The 17,161-nt window shown below is 56.8% G+C and overlaps 2 protein-coding genes across 4 annotated transcripts; one reads left to right on the top strand and one right to left on the bottom strand.

Moving 5' to 3' along the window:
- On the bottom strand, nt 1-5,271 carry ABHD14B (abhydrolase domain containing 14B). The gene is made up of 4 exons (XM_032791362.2): nt 5,187-5,271; nt 3,781-4,017; nt 3,026-3,267; nt 1-1,215 (listed from the first exon to the last, which is right to left on the bottom strand). The coding sequence occupies exons 2-4, from the start codon at nt 3,986-3,988 to the stop codon at nt 1,033-1,035; spliced, it is 633 nt and encodes a 210-aa protein (XP_032647253.1). The 5' UTR covers nt 3,989-4,017; nt 5,187-5,271; the 3' UTR covers nt 1-1,032.
- Nucleotides 5,167-16,463, top strand: ABHD14A (abhydrolase domain containing 14A). Of its 3 annotated transcripts, XM_032791331.2 has the most exons (6): nt 5,170-5,260; nt 8,080-8,188; nt 12,903-13,173; nt 14,058-14,173; nt 14,682-14,917; nt 15,509-16,463. In XM_032791331.2, exons 3-6 carry the CDS (start codon nt 12,914-12,916, stop codon nt 15,689-15,691), a joined length of 795 nt encoding a protein of 264 aa, XP_032647222.1. In that variant the 5' UTR covers nt 5,170-5,260; nt 8,080-8,188; nt 12,903-12,913; the 3' UTR covers nt 15,692-16,463. The 3 variants fall into 3 exon arrangements, with proteins under 3 accessions (XP_032647231.1, XP_032647222.1, XP_032647240.1); XM_032791340.2 differs by lacking the exon at nt 8,080-8,188 and having other exon boundaries at nt 5,167-5,260; XM_032791349.2 differs by lacking the exons at nt 5,170-5,260; nt 8,080-8,188 and adding an exon at nt 11,503-11,754.
- Nucleotides 16,464-17,161: the final 698 nt, after the last annotated feature.

Here is a 17,161-nt window from a genome sequence, read left to right as displayed (position 1 = left end):
CCCAGATCTGAGTTTTATTTGCTCGTGAAGGATTAGGTGCTACCGCCCCAGAGTTTGGGGTTTTGGGAGGAAGCTCCCTGAATGATCCCAGGCTAGCAGTAAGTTTGGCCTCTGTGCGGCTCTCAGGGGCTGGGTCGCTCCTCCCAAGCCAAGCAGTGCTGGGGGTGGGTGTCAGTGTGTGCGCCAGTGAGGCTCACAGCAGGATTAAGGCACATCAGTGGGGCTAGGATAGGGCTGAAGTAGCTGGGGGCGCTGCAGGTCAGGACTGAGGTGTGCAGAACTGGGTTGGTTGGCCTGGAATTGCAGGGAGGCTGCAGGGCAGAAGCGGGGGCACTGGCAGAGCTGGGTGGGGGCAGGGCTGAAGTAGCAGGGAGGCTGCAGGGCAGGATTGGGGGCACTGGCACTGCAGAGCTGGGTGGGGGCAGGGCTGGAGTAGCAGGGAGGCTGCAGGGCAGGAGCAGGAGCATTGGCAGAGCTGGGTGGGGGCAGGGCTGGAGTAGCAGGGAGGCTGCAGGGCAGGAGCAGGGGCACTGGCACTGCAGAGTGGGGTGGGGGCAGAGGCGCTGCAGGGCAGGACTGGGGGCACTGGCAGAGCAGGGTGGGGGCAGGGCTGGAGTCATAGGGAGGCTGCAGGGCAGGAGCATTGGCAGAGCTGTGGAGCTAGGACTGGCAGGACGGGCTTGCACTAGAATATGCAGCTGGGGAACCTGCCCTCAATACCCCCATCTCACCCCATTCTAGTAGCCAATCAGCGTCTACAGACCTTTCAAATCTAATCATTTTAAAAAGGAGGAAAAGGAGCAAGCACCTGGCTGCCAGGAAGGCACCTCTGGCTGTGTGGCCGCCCTTTGCAGACCCCCCAGTGTGCTGTGATTGTCCGAGATTGGCAAGAAGCCATCGATTAAGTACCCGCTCTAGTGGAAGAGAGAAGCTGTGGTCCCCAGATCCTCCCCAGGAGGTGTGCAGCAAAGAGCCAGCCGCGTGCCTGACAGACTGCGCACCGAAGGGCTGGGGCAAAAGAGAGGCCACTCGTCACTCCAGGCTCTTCAGGAAGTCCAGCAGGCCCAGGTGCCACTCCTCCGGCTTGTCCAGGTAACAGGCATGTCCTGCTCCTTTCAGCAGCAGCACCTTGTGATTGGGCAGGTTCTTGAGGTTGTTCAGGCTCATCTCCCCCAGCTGGGTGTCCTGGTCCCCATACACAATCAGCGTGGGGGTCTAGAGGGAGGGGACACAAGGCACAAGAGTTCAGACAGCAGGTACAGGCGCACTGCCCACTTTGATCACTTACGCCAGTGGCACAAGAGGGAAGCTAGGGCCTGGCAGCTCTGGGAGAGTGTATCCCTGCCTGGGAGCATCACTGGTTCTGGGCACTACTTTGTGCCCACCGGTGGTATGGGAATCTCCCCTCAAATGGAGTAGTTGGGAATGATCCCTTTCTAGGGCCCAGCTCCTCAAAGATAGTTGGGTGCTTAACTCTCACTGAAATCAGGGCATCTGCTGACCCCCAGGATTCAGACCAGCATTGGGGATGGGGGAATGGAGCCTTAGGGGGCTGCAGTCTTGAGTAGGCTGAGATGGCAAAAATGGCAAACCATGAAGCCAAAAACCCAGGTGTGTGTTGGAGGGGGATAGAACTGAAGGCTAAAAGCAGGGATGGGCAAAGGTCCAAAGGCTTGGAGCCTGGGCGAGGGTCACGTGACCTGGATGTGCCCTGGATATTTTAGATCTGGAGGAACAGGACACATTTTCTTGGGACTATTTGTTGCATTCCTTCACCCTCATGCCCAGGACCCAGACTGTCAGCTGGTACAAACAGGCCATAACCACAGGCTATGGGACCCAGGGAATTCCCACAGGGTCAGGGAATCCTCCAGTCATACAGGGTTGCCGTGATAGCTCTCCCACCAGCCTGGCTCTCAGAGAATGGGATGAAAAGGAGGGTTCCAGTGCTCAATCCCGAGTGCCAGAACTGCCCTGAGAGGCTGTACACTGGCCCACATGCTGGCTAGCCCAAGATGAAGAAAGAGTGGAGGCGTAAAGATGGCATTGTCACTGACTCCCCTCTGCCTGCTTGGATGCTGCTTAGGATCTGGTCCCACTGCACAGAGCCCAAGAGAACAGAAACATTCAAACTAATACACTGAAAACCAGCAGCTAAAACTCCTTCTCTGTGCATAAAAATGTCCTTCCCAGCCCTGCACTTCCCAGGGCTGCATGCAAGGACTGGGTTTCCCAAGGGGGAGCTAGGAGTGACCCATTGCCAGTGGGCTCAGGCTCCCTTTTTTAACCCTGCAGAATTCAGAGCCTACCCCCAGATCACTGGTGCAGGGCTGAGGCTGGCCCTCACAGCAGGGTTATTTTAGGAGGAGGGGATACAAGTTCCACACTGGGGGAGAAAGAAGGAATATTTTCTCCAGACGGTTGATTTAAAAAGAATAATTATGGGGGGAGAGGACAGTTGGAAACTGGTGGGGGCTGGAGCATTAGAACAAGGGCAAACGAGAGGGATCAGTGAGCACGGGGTGGGGGAGGTGGTGTAGGGGGCCTGGGAAATGCAGTTTCTCCCACGGCTCTGCCAGCTCGCAGAGGGGTCCAGGTCACAAGGGTGTTACGCCACTGTGTGAGTGGGGGGTTACGCCAGGAATGGATGTGGCCCAGCGTAACTGTGCGGGCCAGCACCTAGGCCTCGAGTCGTAAGGCCAGGCTCCAGGTGCCCGTCTCTGACCCTGACTGGGAAGAGGCCCCCATGTGGCACACGGAGTGCTTTGCCCTGATGGAGCTTGAGCACTACTGCTGGACGTTCCCTTCAGTGGGGACGTGGACTCGGATTCTCCAGTTCCCTCGCTGCTGCAGGCCGGCTCTGCACACACCTGCAAGCTAGGTTCCCTTCACCCACTTCCCGGTGTTTGCCCAGTGCTGTAGCTCTTCCACCCCATCCCCCAGCCTAGTGTTCTCTGCCCCCGCCCGGACACCAGGTCCCCAATGAAGGAGACTTGCCCCATCCCTGCCAGCCCAGGTGCTGTACCTTTATGCTGGCGTACTGCGTGGCGGGGAACTTCTCGGTGCAGATGGGCGCCACCGGCACGTAGGCCTGAACCAGCTGGCTGTGCTGGAAGAGGAACGGGAGCGAATACATCCCGCTGAGGGACGGGCTGATCACAACCACCCGGCCCAATTCCAGGGCCTCACAGACAGCCTTTAGGAAACCCCCCGGGGCAGGCTGCCCAACAGGGGCCGGAGCTGTTGCCTCCTTGGAATGGCCGAACCCTGGACCACGTGAGACAAAACCCCTCTGTGTTACAGATGTTGCTGGCAGGCCCCTCGTGACAAATCTGCAGTTCTGGTGCATCACGTTCACTAGGGCCCTATCCCTTCCCATTTCACCCTACTTCACCCCAGTTACAGACTGGGGGGAGGGGACAGATTCTCCACTTCCTGCCCCTCCCATCAGCCCTGGTCCCTGGTCAGACAAAGAGAGTATAGAAGGGGGCAGGGAGATGGTGACAGTCTGGCCCCCAGTGTCACAACAGGGTCATTCCTCAACTCCTGGTATGTGTATAGGTCAGGCATGAAACCTCTCCGTGCCTCAGTTTCCCCATCTGGTCCCGTACCACAGGGAGTTATGGGGTGTAGAGAATGCTTGTGAAGGCTCTCAGAGGAAGGTGCTAGAGCCATGCACAGCATTCGTGCTCCTACGATGGGACGTGCCTTGCCCAAGGACCTTATGCCACCCAAGGGCTGTTCTGCCACCCAGTCCCACCCATGGCTGAGCAGCTGTACCTGGCAGATCAATGGCCACAGCGCGGTAGCCAGCATCGGCCAGCTTAGACAGTGTCTGCAGGTTGAGCCAGGTCTCAGATGAAAAGCGAATGCCATGGAGCAGCAGGACAGACAGCTTGGGGGCCTGCTGGGCCGGATTGGCCTGCCGGTAGAACAGGGTTTGCCCATCCACTGTGGTGGTGCCCACAGTCACCTGTGGGGTGGCCATGGCCTCCCTGCTTATGCTTTCCAGCAGTCCTGAAAGAGAGGGAAACCTGGGCTGAGCCCCGTGCCCCCCCAGAATGGACTCTGGGCACAGTCTCTGATCTAAACACAAAGGACCCTATTTACTTTGCTCTTCAGTGTCTCACCTCAATGCTAGTGGCTGGACAGTATAACACTAGGGGTTGCTGTCCATTCACTGGGTTGGCCTCATCAGGTATGGGGTGTGTGTGGTACACTAGGAATCCTTGTTTTCGGATGGGGGGATGAATAGGGGATCACAGGGGAACGGGATAGCAAGTAGCAGGGGGCCAGGCCAGTAGTGACCCAGGAACAGACTGGGCGTGTCTGAGTCAGATCGGGCACATTTTTTGAGAGAGAAGATGATTTATCTGACCAAGTACCAGTGGGCTAATGAAAGTGAGTGAGTGCCCTGTTCACCCTTCCACAACACTGCAAGCAGTGTGGCTTTCCTCAAATTGACAAGTTAGAATAGTCACAGATGATTGATGGCAATACTTAGAAGGTAGTGCACTGTTCACTGGTGGAACTCACTGCTCAAGGATCTCACTGAGGCCAGGAGCCCAGCAGGGTTTCACAGAGGATCACACACGTATGATTACAGTTAGGTCACGCACTGTTCCAATAGAGAGAGAGTTTTACAGAACCCTCTTGAGCCAGGGCATGACCTGCTCAGTGGGCAGATTCAGGAAGAAACAGCCCCAGAGAGCAGGGTGTCCCATGGCTAACACTGCAGGGTGTTTGGCCCCAGAGGGCGGGGGGCCCCGTGGCTGACGCTGCAGGGTGTTTGGCCCCAGACGGTGGGGGGGGCGTGGCTAATGCTGCAGGGTTTGGGGCCCCGGAGGGCGGGGGGCCCCGTGGCTCACGCTGCAGGGTGTTTGGCCCTAGAGGGCGGGAGGCCCTGTGGCTAACGCTGTAGGGTGCTTGGCCCCGGGGGGGGGCATGGCTAACGCTGTAGGGGTTGGGGCTCCAGAGGGCCCCGTGGCTCACGCTGCAGGTTTTGGCCGCAGAGGGCGGGGTTCGAAGCAGCTGGTTCTGGCCTCTGTCGGAGCCACAGTGCTGGGCTGATGGCCCCGGCGCTCAGAGCTCCCAGGTCCTGACACAGCTGCAGTGTCCAGGTCTCCAGGGACCCTGGCAAAGCGGCCGCCCCAAGCCCTTCCCCAGCAGCGCGCGGGGGCCGATACCTGCCGAGAGCAGAGGGGCGTCTCCCCAAAAGCCTCCGCTGCGCTGCGCTGCGCTGCGCTTCCCGGGGTCGAAGGTAGGACAGGGAGCCAGGGCGCGAGTCGTGACGCGACCCAGGGGCGGAGACAGGCATGGCAAGAGTGCGAGCGCTGGCCCATGGGCGCACTGACCCCTAGTGGCTAGCAGCGCCCGTCCAGGAGAGAAGGGCAGCAGACGGGGCGGGGGGAGCAGCGAGGAAATACACCAGTGCAATGACCTGGCATCAGCCCTCCCGTGCTAGCCCGGCCCCCGCTTCCCATCTGCACTGGGGCTTGCAGCCCTGTAGGCTACTACATCCCCACGACAGGCAGGGCCTAGGAAGACAAGAGAATGGAATAGGAATGGAAGATAGTGTTGCATGTTAATTATAGAGGAAGTTTTCTTTATGTGACTCCTGAGTGGTCAGTAGATTGGCTGCTTGCAGAGGGAGGAGTAAGTGTTTCCAGCTTTGCATGGGGAGGGTGACTCTTAGTGTTGCCTACTCCTGTGATTTTACTGTGAATCTCACAATACACTGCTGTGTTATTTTCAAGCCCCAGCTCCTACTCTCCTGTTGTTTCGGGAGAGTGCCAGCTTTCATTTTCTCTCCACATCCTCCCTCAAAGTTGCAGCCATGGTAGGAAAATATTATTCCCATAGCGGGGTTCTGAAAAGTTATAATGAGCAAGTGCAATGGAAAGAAACGGTCTCACGGGGTGCCCTCTTCAGGGACTGCTGGCCAGCTGTGTGCTGTGCTGACATACACAGAAATTATACCTAGCCAGTTAGTTGTTGTTTTGCCACCGGCTTTGCAGAGGCAAATAATTCAGCTGTGGAGAGAAACAGGGGAGACATAGCTCTAGGATCTCTGCAACTGTTCCAGTATTGTCCAGTATTTTTTTTTTCCTGGTACAGGGAGCAGGAAGGAATCCAAGTTGGTGTCCCCCAGCCTGCACTTCCACATATGTGGTTCTCTTGTGCCACTTCTATGTGGTTAGCCACTGGTGTCCACCATGTACCAGAACCTCCCACACCACTTCTGCATGGCTAGCCATGGCTATTCCATGTGTCATGTATCAGGGCCTCCCATGTTACTTCTGGAATGGGTAGCCATAGGTGCTCCAAGGCTGCTGGGCATTCTTTGCTACTCCTGCATGTCCAGCAGTATCCCTGTGCAACTCATCTCAGTGGTAGCAGCTCACTGCAACTCTGATGCTCTTGGGAATGGGAACAGGACACTGCTGTGTGAAATTCAGCTGGGGTGCTGAGCCATGAGAGCTGGACTCTGTTTGCAGCGAGGTTTGGATTGGATATTGCAGGTGGAGGAAGAGATCAGTTTACTCCATGCTGCCTGTTTCATTTTAACGTGTCTCACAGAGATGGGGGTGGCAGAGTTTGCATCGGGTCACGGGGAACTGAGGAGCAAAAGAGTGAAATGTGCAAAATGAAGGTTGTACCCCCTCTGCCCTGTCATCTGAACCCTGGCAGTACTGGCACAGTTGCACCTAGGGTGGTTTGCATCCCAGCATGGCAGGGCCTAAGAGTCTCCCATGGTATCTGGGAGTGTGAAGAACAGAAGGAGGCTGGGGATGGTGGCTTTAGAGTAATTATAGTTTGCAGTGAAGTTGTCTTGCTAGGTAAATAAATATATGCAAAAGTTGTCAGGTCCTTTCCCAGTTTGCAGTGGTTGCCAGCACCACATCAAGTATTTCTGCTCAGCACAGGCAGAGCTGGGTATTTTGCTTCATAGCCCTTATTTCAAATGAGCTGAGTCAGGAAGTTGACACAAGATGGGCCCCTCTACAGCTGGATTCTCCTCCCACCACTCCCAGGTTTTTGCTCTGAGGCCTGTTTACCGAGGGAGAGCTGCTGAAGGGTGCTGGGGGCTTGGTCTGGCAGCCCAGTGGAGAAATGTAGCAGACTTGGTGGTAATTGTTTCATTGATGTGAACAGCTGTTTGAATTCTGGAGTGGGGGTGGGGTGTCTATTACAGCTGTGCACTATGAGCCCCTCTCTGGAGGAAAGGAGGGAGTGGAGAGCAGCCAAAGGGAGGAAGCAATACAATAGCAGGGCTGGAGGGTGAGTGGAGTGTACCTGGAATGTGTGGTAGTAACTGACAAGGTGGGTTAAGGTGCAGCATGATGAATATGAGGGAGCCTTGAGTTCTAAACCTGATTTTGTTACCCTGAGTGCTAGTTAATCCATGCCTCAGTTCCCCCTCTGCAGATTTCCATTCCTGCTTTGTGAGATTTGTTGTTTGCTGTACAGTAGCATTTGGGAACAGCTAAGGGCACGGCCCCATTGGGGCAGGGCCTGCAGGTTTTAGGTAGAGTGCTCCTAAAACAGAGTAGGGGAGTGCAGGGCAGATTTTCCAAGGGTGTGTGGGATTGGCTGTGGGGAAGATCTGTGGGGTAAAGGGTTGCAAAGAATCACAAACAAGGGAGGGAGAAAAAAGCCCTAGGGATAAAACCAGGGACAGGTTGAAGGGAGGGCCAGAGAGGTGGGGCAGGACTAGGGATACCCCCAAACCTCCCCACCCATTCTGAAACTCCAGAGGAGGATGAAACTCTTAGAGACCAGGCTCAAAAATCCCTGGAGGGCCTGTACAGCCTCACCCTCCAAACCACCCCCATCACCTGCCTTTGGGGAGTGCCCGGACTGGGACCGGGAGGAGTAATAAAAGGGCACCCCCCAGAAGTCCAAAGGCGGCTGGGGAGTGTGATTCCCCCGGCTCAGCCCTGTCCCAGTCCGCCCGCTCAGAGGCTCCCCAAAGGCACAGAGTGGTGGTTGCAGCAGCTGGGCTAGGGACCGTCCGGCTCTGGGGAAGAGCGCGGAGCCGTTTGTCCGCAGCTGCGTGTTCTCGCCTTCCCCCGCTAGGTGGGACTGTGGGGCTCGATTCGGGCTGGCAGCGGAGGGTGGGGGGGCGCTTCATTCCCACACCAGCCCGGGCGGAGGCGGCGGCTGTCGGGCGCTGCGCAGCAAGGAGGTAAGTGCGGGCGGTCCCTGGGGACTGGGGCGCTGGATCCGCCTGGCCAGCTGGCCCCGCCTGCGCTGGGATCCGGCGCGCCTGGGGCAGGCTCAGGCGCGCTGGCCTAGGCGTGCTGGTAACCAGGGCTGGCCCCCCTCTGCGGGCGCTGGGGGCACAGGCAGGCCGGGCCGGGGGCGGGAGAGGGCCCCGGTGCAGGGGGAGCCGGTCGGGGCGCGCCCAGGTGGCCCGTGCGGTACAGGGGTGCACAGGCCCGGAGTCGCTCCGCTGCACTGCGATACTGCGGGGAGGGGCTCTAGCCGTGCGGGCCGGCTACTCTGGAGCGCCCGTGGCGCAACTGGAGGCGGAGAGTGGGGAGAGGAAGCTGATAAACAAGGGTGTGTCCCAGGACACGGGCAGAGGTGGGTCTGGCAGCCCCAACCTTCTCCCAGCGGAACTCCTGCTTCATCGCGCAAGGGTGACCCTGTCACCTGCCCTGATGCGCCCAGGTGGGGTGAGGTTTTGTGGGACAGACTCTACGCTGGTTCAAAGATGTCCAGAAGGGAACAGGTGACAGATCGTCTCTCTGTTCGTGAAGGCAAGCATGGCACGCGTCTCTCTGCAGCGAAATGCCATGCCAGAGTGGCTGGACCAGGTCATCTCAGAGCAGGCCACCCTGGGTGAAGCCTTGGCTTCCCTCTCAGAGGAGCTGCATAAGCTGGTGAAATGCCTGGAGGAGATGGCCGGCTGGGTGGAAGCCCAAGGTTGTGACCAACCAAGCTGCATGGTGAAGCAAGCAGCTCTGATGAGAGAGCTGGCCCTGGGCAGCCTGGAGACAGAGCACCAGGCTGGAGAACAGGGTGTGGGCCCGGAACGTCAGAGTCATTGGGGTTCCGGCCACTGTGAAAGACACAGACCTGATCCCTTTCTTGGAAAACCTGGTGCTGGCTTACCTGGGCTTAAATATGAAGGAGGCTCCTATGCGTATAGAAAGTACATATCTGCTTCCCACGAGGGAAGCAGATGACGGTGCCCGGGTGGCTAACACTGGCACTGTGCTAATGACCCCTCTCTGATTTCTGGTCTCGAGAGCGGCTGTGGGCAGCACAGGCCTGCTGAGCAACCAAATTCCAAGGCCCCAAGGTCTCCTTCCCTGACCTCAGCCCTGCCACGCACGCCCAGCAGCAGTGCCTTGTGGTGCTCAAGCAAGAATTTGGGAAGGAGGGGGCTCAGACCTACTTCCTGTACCCTGCCAAACTAAAGGTCTTGTGCTGGGGACAAACCTATGTCTTCAGGGACTGTGCGTCTGCAGCCCGCCTGCTGGATGAGATCAGACAAGGTAGTCGGTAGTGGGTGCAGAGAGTAAGGCTGAGCCTAAAGTGGAAGGCCCAGGGCCTTCCTGCTGGTGGGCAGTAAAGATCCTGGGGCACTTCTAGCAAAACAGTTCAGCACTGAGTGCTGAGTTCCTTAGAGGCATGCTCAATAAGGGGGAGTTGTGTTTGCTCTGTCTGTCATGTGGATGAGCCCCTCAGGTAATTGGGAGCCTCAGATGATTGAGGTATGGTGTGTCCAAGACAGCTGCTTTCTCCCTGCCTAAAGCCTCCCCTGCCTTTGGTTCTCCTGCTACAGTGTTCTTCCTCCTCTGTATTTGTGTGCTTAGATTTCAGCTCTTGGAAGCAAGGACTGTTGCTTTGTTCTGTATTCGTACAACTCCTAGCATGTGGGGGCCTCATCCATAGGTGGAGGCCCTTGGCCCAACCATAGTACTGATAATAAATGAGTGTTACTGTGCATCATCAAGCAGCTATTATGTTTCACCCCAGAAGTGGCTGCATGTCAGTGGTGGAGGAAGTGAGCTTCCAGTGTCACTTGTGAAGTGCATTGGGGCCCTCCTGGATCAGATGCATGTCAGTTACCATCACTGTCAGTTACTTGCATCTTGACAGGACAGCTTTCAGCTTGAGTCAGGTGATCTGCCATACAGGCTAGTGCCTGTGGGGAGAACCTGTCCTCATTCAAAGGTCTCATTCCCTCTGTGTGTTTGGGCTTCTTTGAAATGCTGCTTGCCAAACGTCAACAGCCCTTGAAAGCAAATAGCACAGAGTACGTGCCCAGCCTCAGGGCTCCCGTGCAGCTTGCGTGGCTTGCTGTCTGGACAGGCCTTTGAAAATCTCATCCCTGAGACTGCCCACAGGACACAGGGAATAATTGGGGCACCTGGAGAATGCTGGGTCCCTCAGTGCTGTCTGGGAACAAGAGAGTACAGCAGGTGGCCCCTCTGACCTAGAGCAATCACCTGTGGCATTCTTCTCATGCCTGCCAAATTAATTACAGAAAGCATCTCCCAAGCAGCAAGTAGGGAGTTGTTTCTCCTTGCAAGCGTGTCTTCGCTTGTGAGCCTCCTGCAGAGCCAACTCTGTATGGGCCCTTCCATCCCCTCTATGATGTGTGCGGGAGAATTTCCCCCAGTGCAGGGCCTGCCAAGGACTCCAGACAGCACTGAACTCCTTAGGGTGGTGTTTGGGGCCCCTCTACGCTGGGGGGCAGTGAAGTGCATTGCCCTGTGTGCCAGTGGAGGTGTAATGACTGTGCAGGGAGGGCATCCCAGCCCAGCATTCTGTTAATCTGCTAGCGGTGGCTGTTCTCTGTCTTGTGATGTGCTGCAGCCCAGGGGTTCAGGTTTAAAACCTTTCTGTAGAAGGGGCTGGATAGTGCAGGAGATTGAATAATGGGCTGCGAAGTCTCCAGGGTACCTGCTTAAACCCCCGATGGGTTGGTGGTTCCTAGCAGGTAGGTTTGTGGATAACTGGCCCCCATGGAGACTGACCTCTGCTTCCTTCCTTATAACTGGGTCCTTCACATCATAGGCTGGGAAGGGGGAAGCTTTCATAGAATATCAGGGTTGGAAGGGACCTCAGGAGGTCATCTAGTCCAACCCCCTGCTCAAAGCAGGACCAATCCTCAGATTTTTACCCCAGTTCCCCAAATGGCCCCCTCAAGGATTGAACCCACAACTCTGGGTTTAGCAGGCCAATGCTCAAACCACTGAGCTATCCCTCCCCCTGCTGCTTTCACTGCTGCAGCACCTGTGTTGTGGGTTAAGGGACGCTGCTGTCTAGGGCCATCTGTCTGATGCCCTGGCACTAAGCCCCCTGTAAGGAGGAGAACGCCATGCATGTAAGCCAGGGGTAGGCAACCTATGGCACGTGTGCCGAAGGCAGCACACGAGCTGATTTTCAGAGGGACTCAACGCTGCCCAAGTCCTGGCCACCGGTTCGGGGGGCTCTGCATTTTAATTTAATTTTAAACATTTTAAAAATTTTATTTACTTTACATACAACAATAGTTTAGTTATATATTATAGACTTATAGAAAGAGACCTTCTAAAACATTAACATGTATTACTGGCATGCAAAACCTTAAATTAGAGTGAATACATGAAGACTCGGCACAGCACTTCTGAAAAGTTGCCAACTCCTGCTGTAGGAGAACAGGCTGCCCCTGAAGATGTGCCAGGTGACATGAGTGTGAAGTTTCCTGAATAGTAGAACATGCATCTGGGAGCAGCTCCTTATAGTACCAGCCAGGTGCCTGCAATAGCCATAACTGCGGGGGGAGAAGGGCCAGTTGGGGGGCCTTTAGGTGCTACCATGCTGGGGGATCTGGAAGGGGTCTGCCACTCATCTCTTGGGATTTGACCCACGTTTTCTCAGGGCCGTTGCATGCCATGCAGGTATGTTGGGGGGTGGGACGGAACATTGAGCTGGAAAGGTTCTGGGCAGTTGGGAGTGATGGGTGGGGCGGGGGGCAGTTGTGGGGGCAGCAGGAGGCTGCAGATGGGGAAAAGACCACAGGGACAGTAAAGGGGAGGCAGGGGGAGTGTGTGGGAGATCAGTGTTGGGGCCTGCGTTGGGGTGGAGCGGCATAGAAACCACAGACTGGGGAGTGAGCAGGCTGTGAAAACCACTGCGTGGAGGAGTCCGCCAGTGCCAGGTGGGCCAGGGTGGATCTGTTTCTGCAAGGGGCACCTGTCTATTAAACTTTTCCTCTGCGCAGTGACCCACCACTACTAGCTGGGTCCCAGGGGTAAGTGATTTGGGGCAGGGGAGAGGTACAGTGAGGGCAGTTGTCGCTACGTAACATGGTGCATGTGCTGGGGTCACGGCTCCAGACCAGCCTGCCTCCATTCAGGCATGACCAGGATGGTGACTAGGAGTGAGTGAGGCAGAGACCAACGCCAGCTGCTTCCCTGAGCCCTAGACAGGGTAGGACCCAGCCTGAATTGGCCTCTGACCCTGGGCCTGAAGTGTCTTGTCTTAGTGACCGTAGCACCAGTCTGACTGAGCTCTGCCACGTTCCCCCAAATGTCTCTTCTGGCCTATGACCATGCATGAGACTTCAGGAATAAAGGAAGCCCTATCATCCCCCCCAAAAAGCTGGAGGCCAGAATCCACCTTGGGCTCCAGAATCCCCCCCAAAAAGCTGGAGGCCAGAATCCACCACCCTCATGGTGCCTGGTATTTGGGTGGGGAAGGATGCATTCCTGATTGGGATGTGGCCCTGGGGGATAATGGTGCCACCTTAGTCTGCATGTATCCATCCCTCTCCTCCTGGTCATTGTTGAGCCGTTCCTTGTTTTCTCTCCCATGGCTGGGCCTTGCTGTGCATTGTGCTGTCTGAGCCACAGCACGGAGCCGGTGCTCGGCTGTTCACCTTCTCTCTCTGCCCCTTTCAGAACGGCTGACGATGGCTCTGATCCGCACCAGACTGGGGCTGCTGGTCCTTGGGGTTCTTGTCACTTTTGTCCTCTACCTGTTGCTCCCTGCCATCCAGCATGAGAGGTTCACGTCCAGGGCAGGCAGCCACAAGGCCCAGGCAAGGGCTGAGGAGAAGGGCCAGCGAGATGTCAACGTCACCGTCCTAACGGGGACCATTGCAGGGAGCCCGTCCATCTTATTCAGAGAAGGCTTCCTGCTCCAGAGAGCTGGGACTCCCAGTCCCAAAAGGTGGGTTAGTCTTAGAATTATCGAATATCAGGGTTGGAAGAGACTTCAGGAAAACATCTAGTCCAACCCCCTGCTCAAAGCAGGATCAACCCCAACTAAATCATCCCAGCCAGGGCTTTGTCAAGCCTGACCTCTTTCCTTAGAGGTTTTTAAGATTCCACCACCTCTCTAGGTAACCCATTCCAGTGCTTCACCACCCTCCTAGTGAAAAGGTTTTTCCTAATATCCAACCTAAACCTCTCCCACTGCAACTTGAGACCATTACTTCTTGTTCTGTCTTCTGACTACCAGAGCTGGTTCTGGAGTCAGCACCGTGGGTCACCCTAAGCAGTCTATATCCTGGATCAGCTATTCCGGACTCTGTGCTCTTATCTGAGCTCCTAGGATGAGCAAGGTCTGGCTCACCTGGTACAGGAGTGGGAGACTTCCAAGGAAAACCTGGGGCGGGTGATTCAGCAGCTGGTATTACTCTCTGTAAGTCCATTGTGCCCATCCCAAATCTTGACTACTCTTAAATGACCGTCCAATTGAAACCGCAGGGGTGGTGTTTGTGCATTTCCTGTCTACACAGTTTGGTGAGCTCTGAAACAGCTGCTGCGTTCCACCCCAAAGGTTGCTGCACTACTCTGTTGGGGGAAGTGACTCCCCTATATGTTCAGCAGGGATCAGCCAAATCTGAATGTGGAGCAGCTGATCCAGAGATCACCATGGATCTAGGTAGATAATGATGACAAACAAAACATAGCATCTGTCATCCTAACAGCCCCAAGCTCTGCTCCTGGTAAACTGGCACAGAAACAGCCTCCTCTGCCCCAGCCACAGCAGGGTGGGTCTCATTTCCCTCCTGGTGGGTGCCCCTCTATCTGCTGTCATGTGTTCTGCAGGCTGGAGGTCATTTTTCTGCATGGCCAGGCTTTCACTTCCAAGACCTGGGAGGACCTGGGGACGCTGACCCTGCTCTCAGAAGAAGGATATCGCTCCATTGCTATCGACCTGCCTGGTAGGAATATGCCAGCCATGTATTCAAGTTAATTTCTGCCTGCAGCCATAGCCCCCGTCTCCCTCTGCCCACCAGCCAGCTAGCATGTGCCAAAGTGACAGTACCTCTTTAAGTGGTCAGTTCCAGGGAGTTGCATGTCTGGTGGTGATCACTACCTAGTCCATGCTTGCGCCCCTGGCTCTGTTCCTCTCCTGGGGTGCTGCCCGTATGCACTGGGCAGAAGGCTGGGGCTTCGGCAGGGATTTTGGTTTTGTGACACTGTTCCACTTTGCCCTGGAGATGTGGCAAGACTAGCATATGTGAGTCCTGCTGGCATCCAAACCCAGCACGTCTGCTAATTAACGTGCATGTCCCACAAGAAATCTCTATTGCACTGGCTCCTTGCTGGGGTGGGGGGCGGGGGAAAGTTTTAGGATAGTGAAACCTTCCTACTGCTATGGGCTCTGGCTCCCCCTGCAGACACCTTCACCTGGGCCTTTGGGGCACGCTAACCCCTCCTCCTCCGCAGGCTACGGCAACTCCCCGCCTTCCGATGCCATCTCCACAGAGCAGGGCCGTGTCGCCTTCCTGCAGCATGTGTTGAAGGAGCTGGGGATCCAGAGGCCCGTTCTGATCAGCCCGTCCATGAGTGGCCGCTATTCCATCCCCTTCGTCCTGGTGCACGGGGCGCAGCTGAAGGGCTTTGTGCCCATCGCGCCTGTGGGGACCCAGGACTACACGTCCCAGCAGTACCAGCAGGTCCAGGTACGGCAGGGAAGGGGAAGCATCTGGCTCTGGGGCAGGAGACAGAGCTGGTCCCTAGAGCAGTTGCTTCTCAGCTGGTTGGTGGGAAGGAAAGGGGGTGGGGAGGGTAATCAGGGCCTGACTCACAGAGGAACTTGTACAGCTTTGTAAGTGCAGCCCTGAGCTTCTCCAGTCACTGCAGCAATGGCTTGTTGGCCCAGCTGGCTGCAGTACAGCTCCCCTGCTCAGCTACAGGCTTTGCTAGGGCTAGGGGGCTGTGTGTGTATGTGGAGGGAGGAGGCTGTGGGCCTCGCTTCCCGGGGTGCTGTGTGGGGAGGGGCAGCCCCATGCTCTCTGGGACTGGGGGACATGGCCCCAGGCTCCCCGAGGCTCTGGCTTGAGCGTTTGGGCCCCAGGCTCCCAGTGGGCCCTGGGTTGCACTCTGCCTGGACATGTCTGCCCTGTCTCAGGACTACAGTCCTCTCCAGGTAACTTGAGTCCCTCATTCCGTACTCTCGGGGCAGTGCAGGGGGGTGGGGGTCTGTAGCCCGTCTCCCGCTGCTGGGGGGTGGCGAAGGTGTGACGGCTGAAGTTCTCCCCATCTCTCTGCAGACGCCAACTCTGATCATCTATGGTGAGCGTGACACCGGCCTGGGCTCTCAGTCCCTGCAGAGCCTGCAGCAGCTCCCAAAGCACAAGGTGGTGGCACTGCCTGATGCTGGCCACGCCTGCTACCTGGAGAAGCCTCACGAGTTCCATGAGGCGCTGCTAGCCTTCCTGGGCGAGCTGCAGTGAACATGGACCCTCCTGGGGCTGGAGCCTGGCTGCGCTGAGCCTTGGCTGTGTGGCTGGGACGCTGACTTTCTGACCTTGTCGTTAAGGGCTGTGGGACTTGTCTGGGGGTGGGGAGTTCTCACCGCTGCCACCCTCCTGGCTGTCTGATCCCACGGCGAGTCGGGCTGGAGTGGGTGTGGGAGCCAGGGGCTTGGCAAGGGACTTTGTTCGATGTCGTCAGCCTCTGCAGGGGGATGTGCCAGATGCCGGGATTGTGCCTGCTTAGGGGCATGATTCTGCCGTGTGTGTTGGGAGGTAACCAGCCCCCTGCCAGCTTCTGGTTGTGCTCTCCTGTTGCACAATCCTCATCTTTGTTGCTTTCTCGTCCCCCTGCCTTGCCTCTCTGCAAGGAGCCCTTGCTCGGGCCCCGGACCATTGCTGCTGAATGATGGGCTGATGTGTTTGCCCGAGGGATGGGACACAGGCCAGGTGACCTTGTGGGGCTTGTTCCAAAGAGTGTTACTGTAGAGTAGCTGAGCCTCTCGCTTGGCAGGGGCTGGGGTGCAGCGGGACTTGGTCCCCACCAATGGCTCCGATGGGTTAGCGGTTGTGTCTGGTTGTTGTTTGTAGGGGGCATTAAATGAGCCCTTTGCCGTTGAAGCAAGGGCTGTTTGGCATGTTACCGGGGGGTGATTGATTTAACTCCTGGGTGGGTAAGCTACTCTGACCAGGCCCAGGGGAGGGGTCTCTGTGGAGGAGTCTGTTATGAGGCCAATAAACCATTTGTACGGTACTCGCTGGGCATCTGTCTCTGGTGAGGCCATGCCAGGCTGTCTGTGTTGGCCCACCCCCCACAGGCAGGGGGTAACTCCTGCACCAGGAGCTGGAGCTTCAAGGGAGGATGCTGGCTCCTAACTACCGCGCAGAGTTGCCTCGGGTGCTCTCAGCTCCGCCTGTCCCCTGCCTCACCTCTAGGACAGGTTCCAGAGCAGCCAAGGGGGCACTGGCTGCTTGAGCCCCTCCTACAGTAGATGAGCAGAGAGCTGCCCTGCGTGCAGCTTCACGGGCAATGGAGCTGTTGCTGCTGGGTAGGGCAGTGGGAGCTTGGCTCTCTGGGACAGGGACTGTCTTGTCCATGCAGTGCCTAGTCCAATAGGCCCTGATCCTTCAGGGGGATCCCTACTAGCAGTGGGGGACCAATGGCAGCAGTGCACTTGCTGTCTGCACTCGCAAACTCCATGGCCCAAAGTATCTCTGCTGGCTCTAACCATGGAATTGCTCCCTAGTCCATGATTGCAGGTCCCCCTCTTCTCTGCTTTCAGGGGCTTGTGGTCTCAGTTGAGTGTTACTGCTCCAGAACTTGTAGAACTTCCCTGAACAAACACAGCCCATCTAGCTCTGGGACTGCTACCACAGCAAGCCCTGGGTCAGCCCCCCAGCTGGTGTCTGTCACCGCAGCTCAGACTTTAGTGGTGAGGGGCTAATTGCCAC

Source organism: Chelonoidis abingdonii, chromosome 16 (genome assembly GCF_003597395.2).
Source record: "Chelonoidis abingdonii isolate Lonesome George chromosome 16, CheloAbing_2.0, whole genome shotgun sequence".
NCBI lineage: Eukaryota > Metazoa > Chordata > Testudines > Testudinidae > Chelonoidis > Chelonoidis abingdonii.
Note: the sequence above shows the minus strand (reverse complement) of the source record. Positions and strands in the feature narration are given on the sequence as shown.

Coding starts and splice junctions, on each gene's coding strand:
- ABHD14B (XM_032791362.2), bottom strand. CDS start 3,988: ATGGCCACCCCACAGGTGACTGTGGGCACCACCACAGTGGATGGGCAA. Junction 3,268..3,780: donor TGTGGCCATTGATCTGCCAG/GTACAGCTGCTC, acceptor CACGTGGTCCAG/GGTTCGGCCATTCCAAGGAG. Junction 1,216..3,025: donor CGCAGTACGCCAGCATAAAG/GTACAGCACCTG, acceptor CCCTCCCTCTAG/ACCCCCACGCTGATTGTGTA.
- ABHD14A (XM_032791340.2), top strand. CDS start 12,914: ATGGCTCTGATCCGCACCAGACTGGGGCTGCTGGTCCTTGGGGTTCTT. Junction 13,174..14,057: donor GGGACTCCCAGTCCCAAAAG/GTGGGTTAGTCT, acceptor TGTGTTCTGCAG/GCTGGAGGTCATTTTTCTGC. Junction 14,174..14,681: donor CATTGCTATCGACCTGCCTG/GTAGGAATATGC, acceptor CCTCCTCCGCAG/GCTACGGCAACTCCCCGCCT.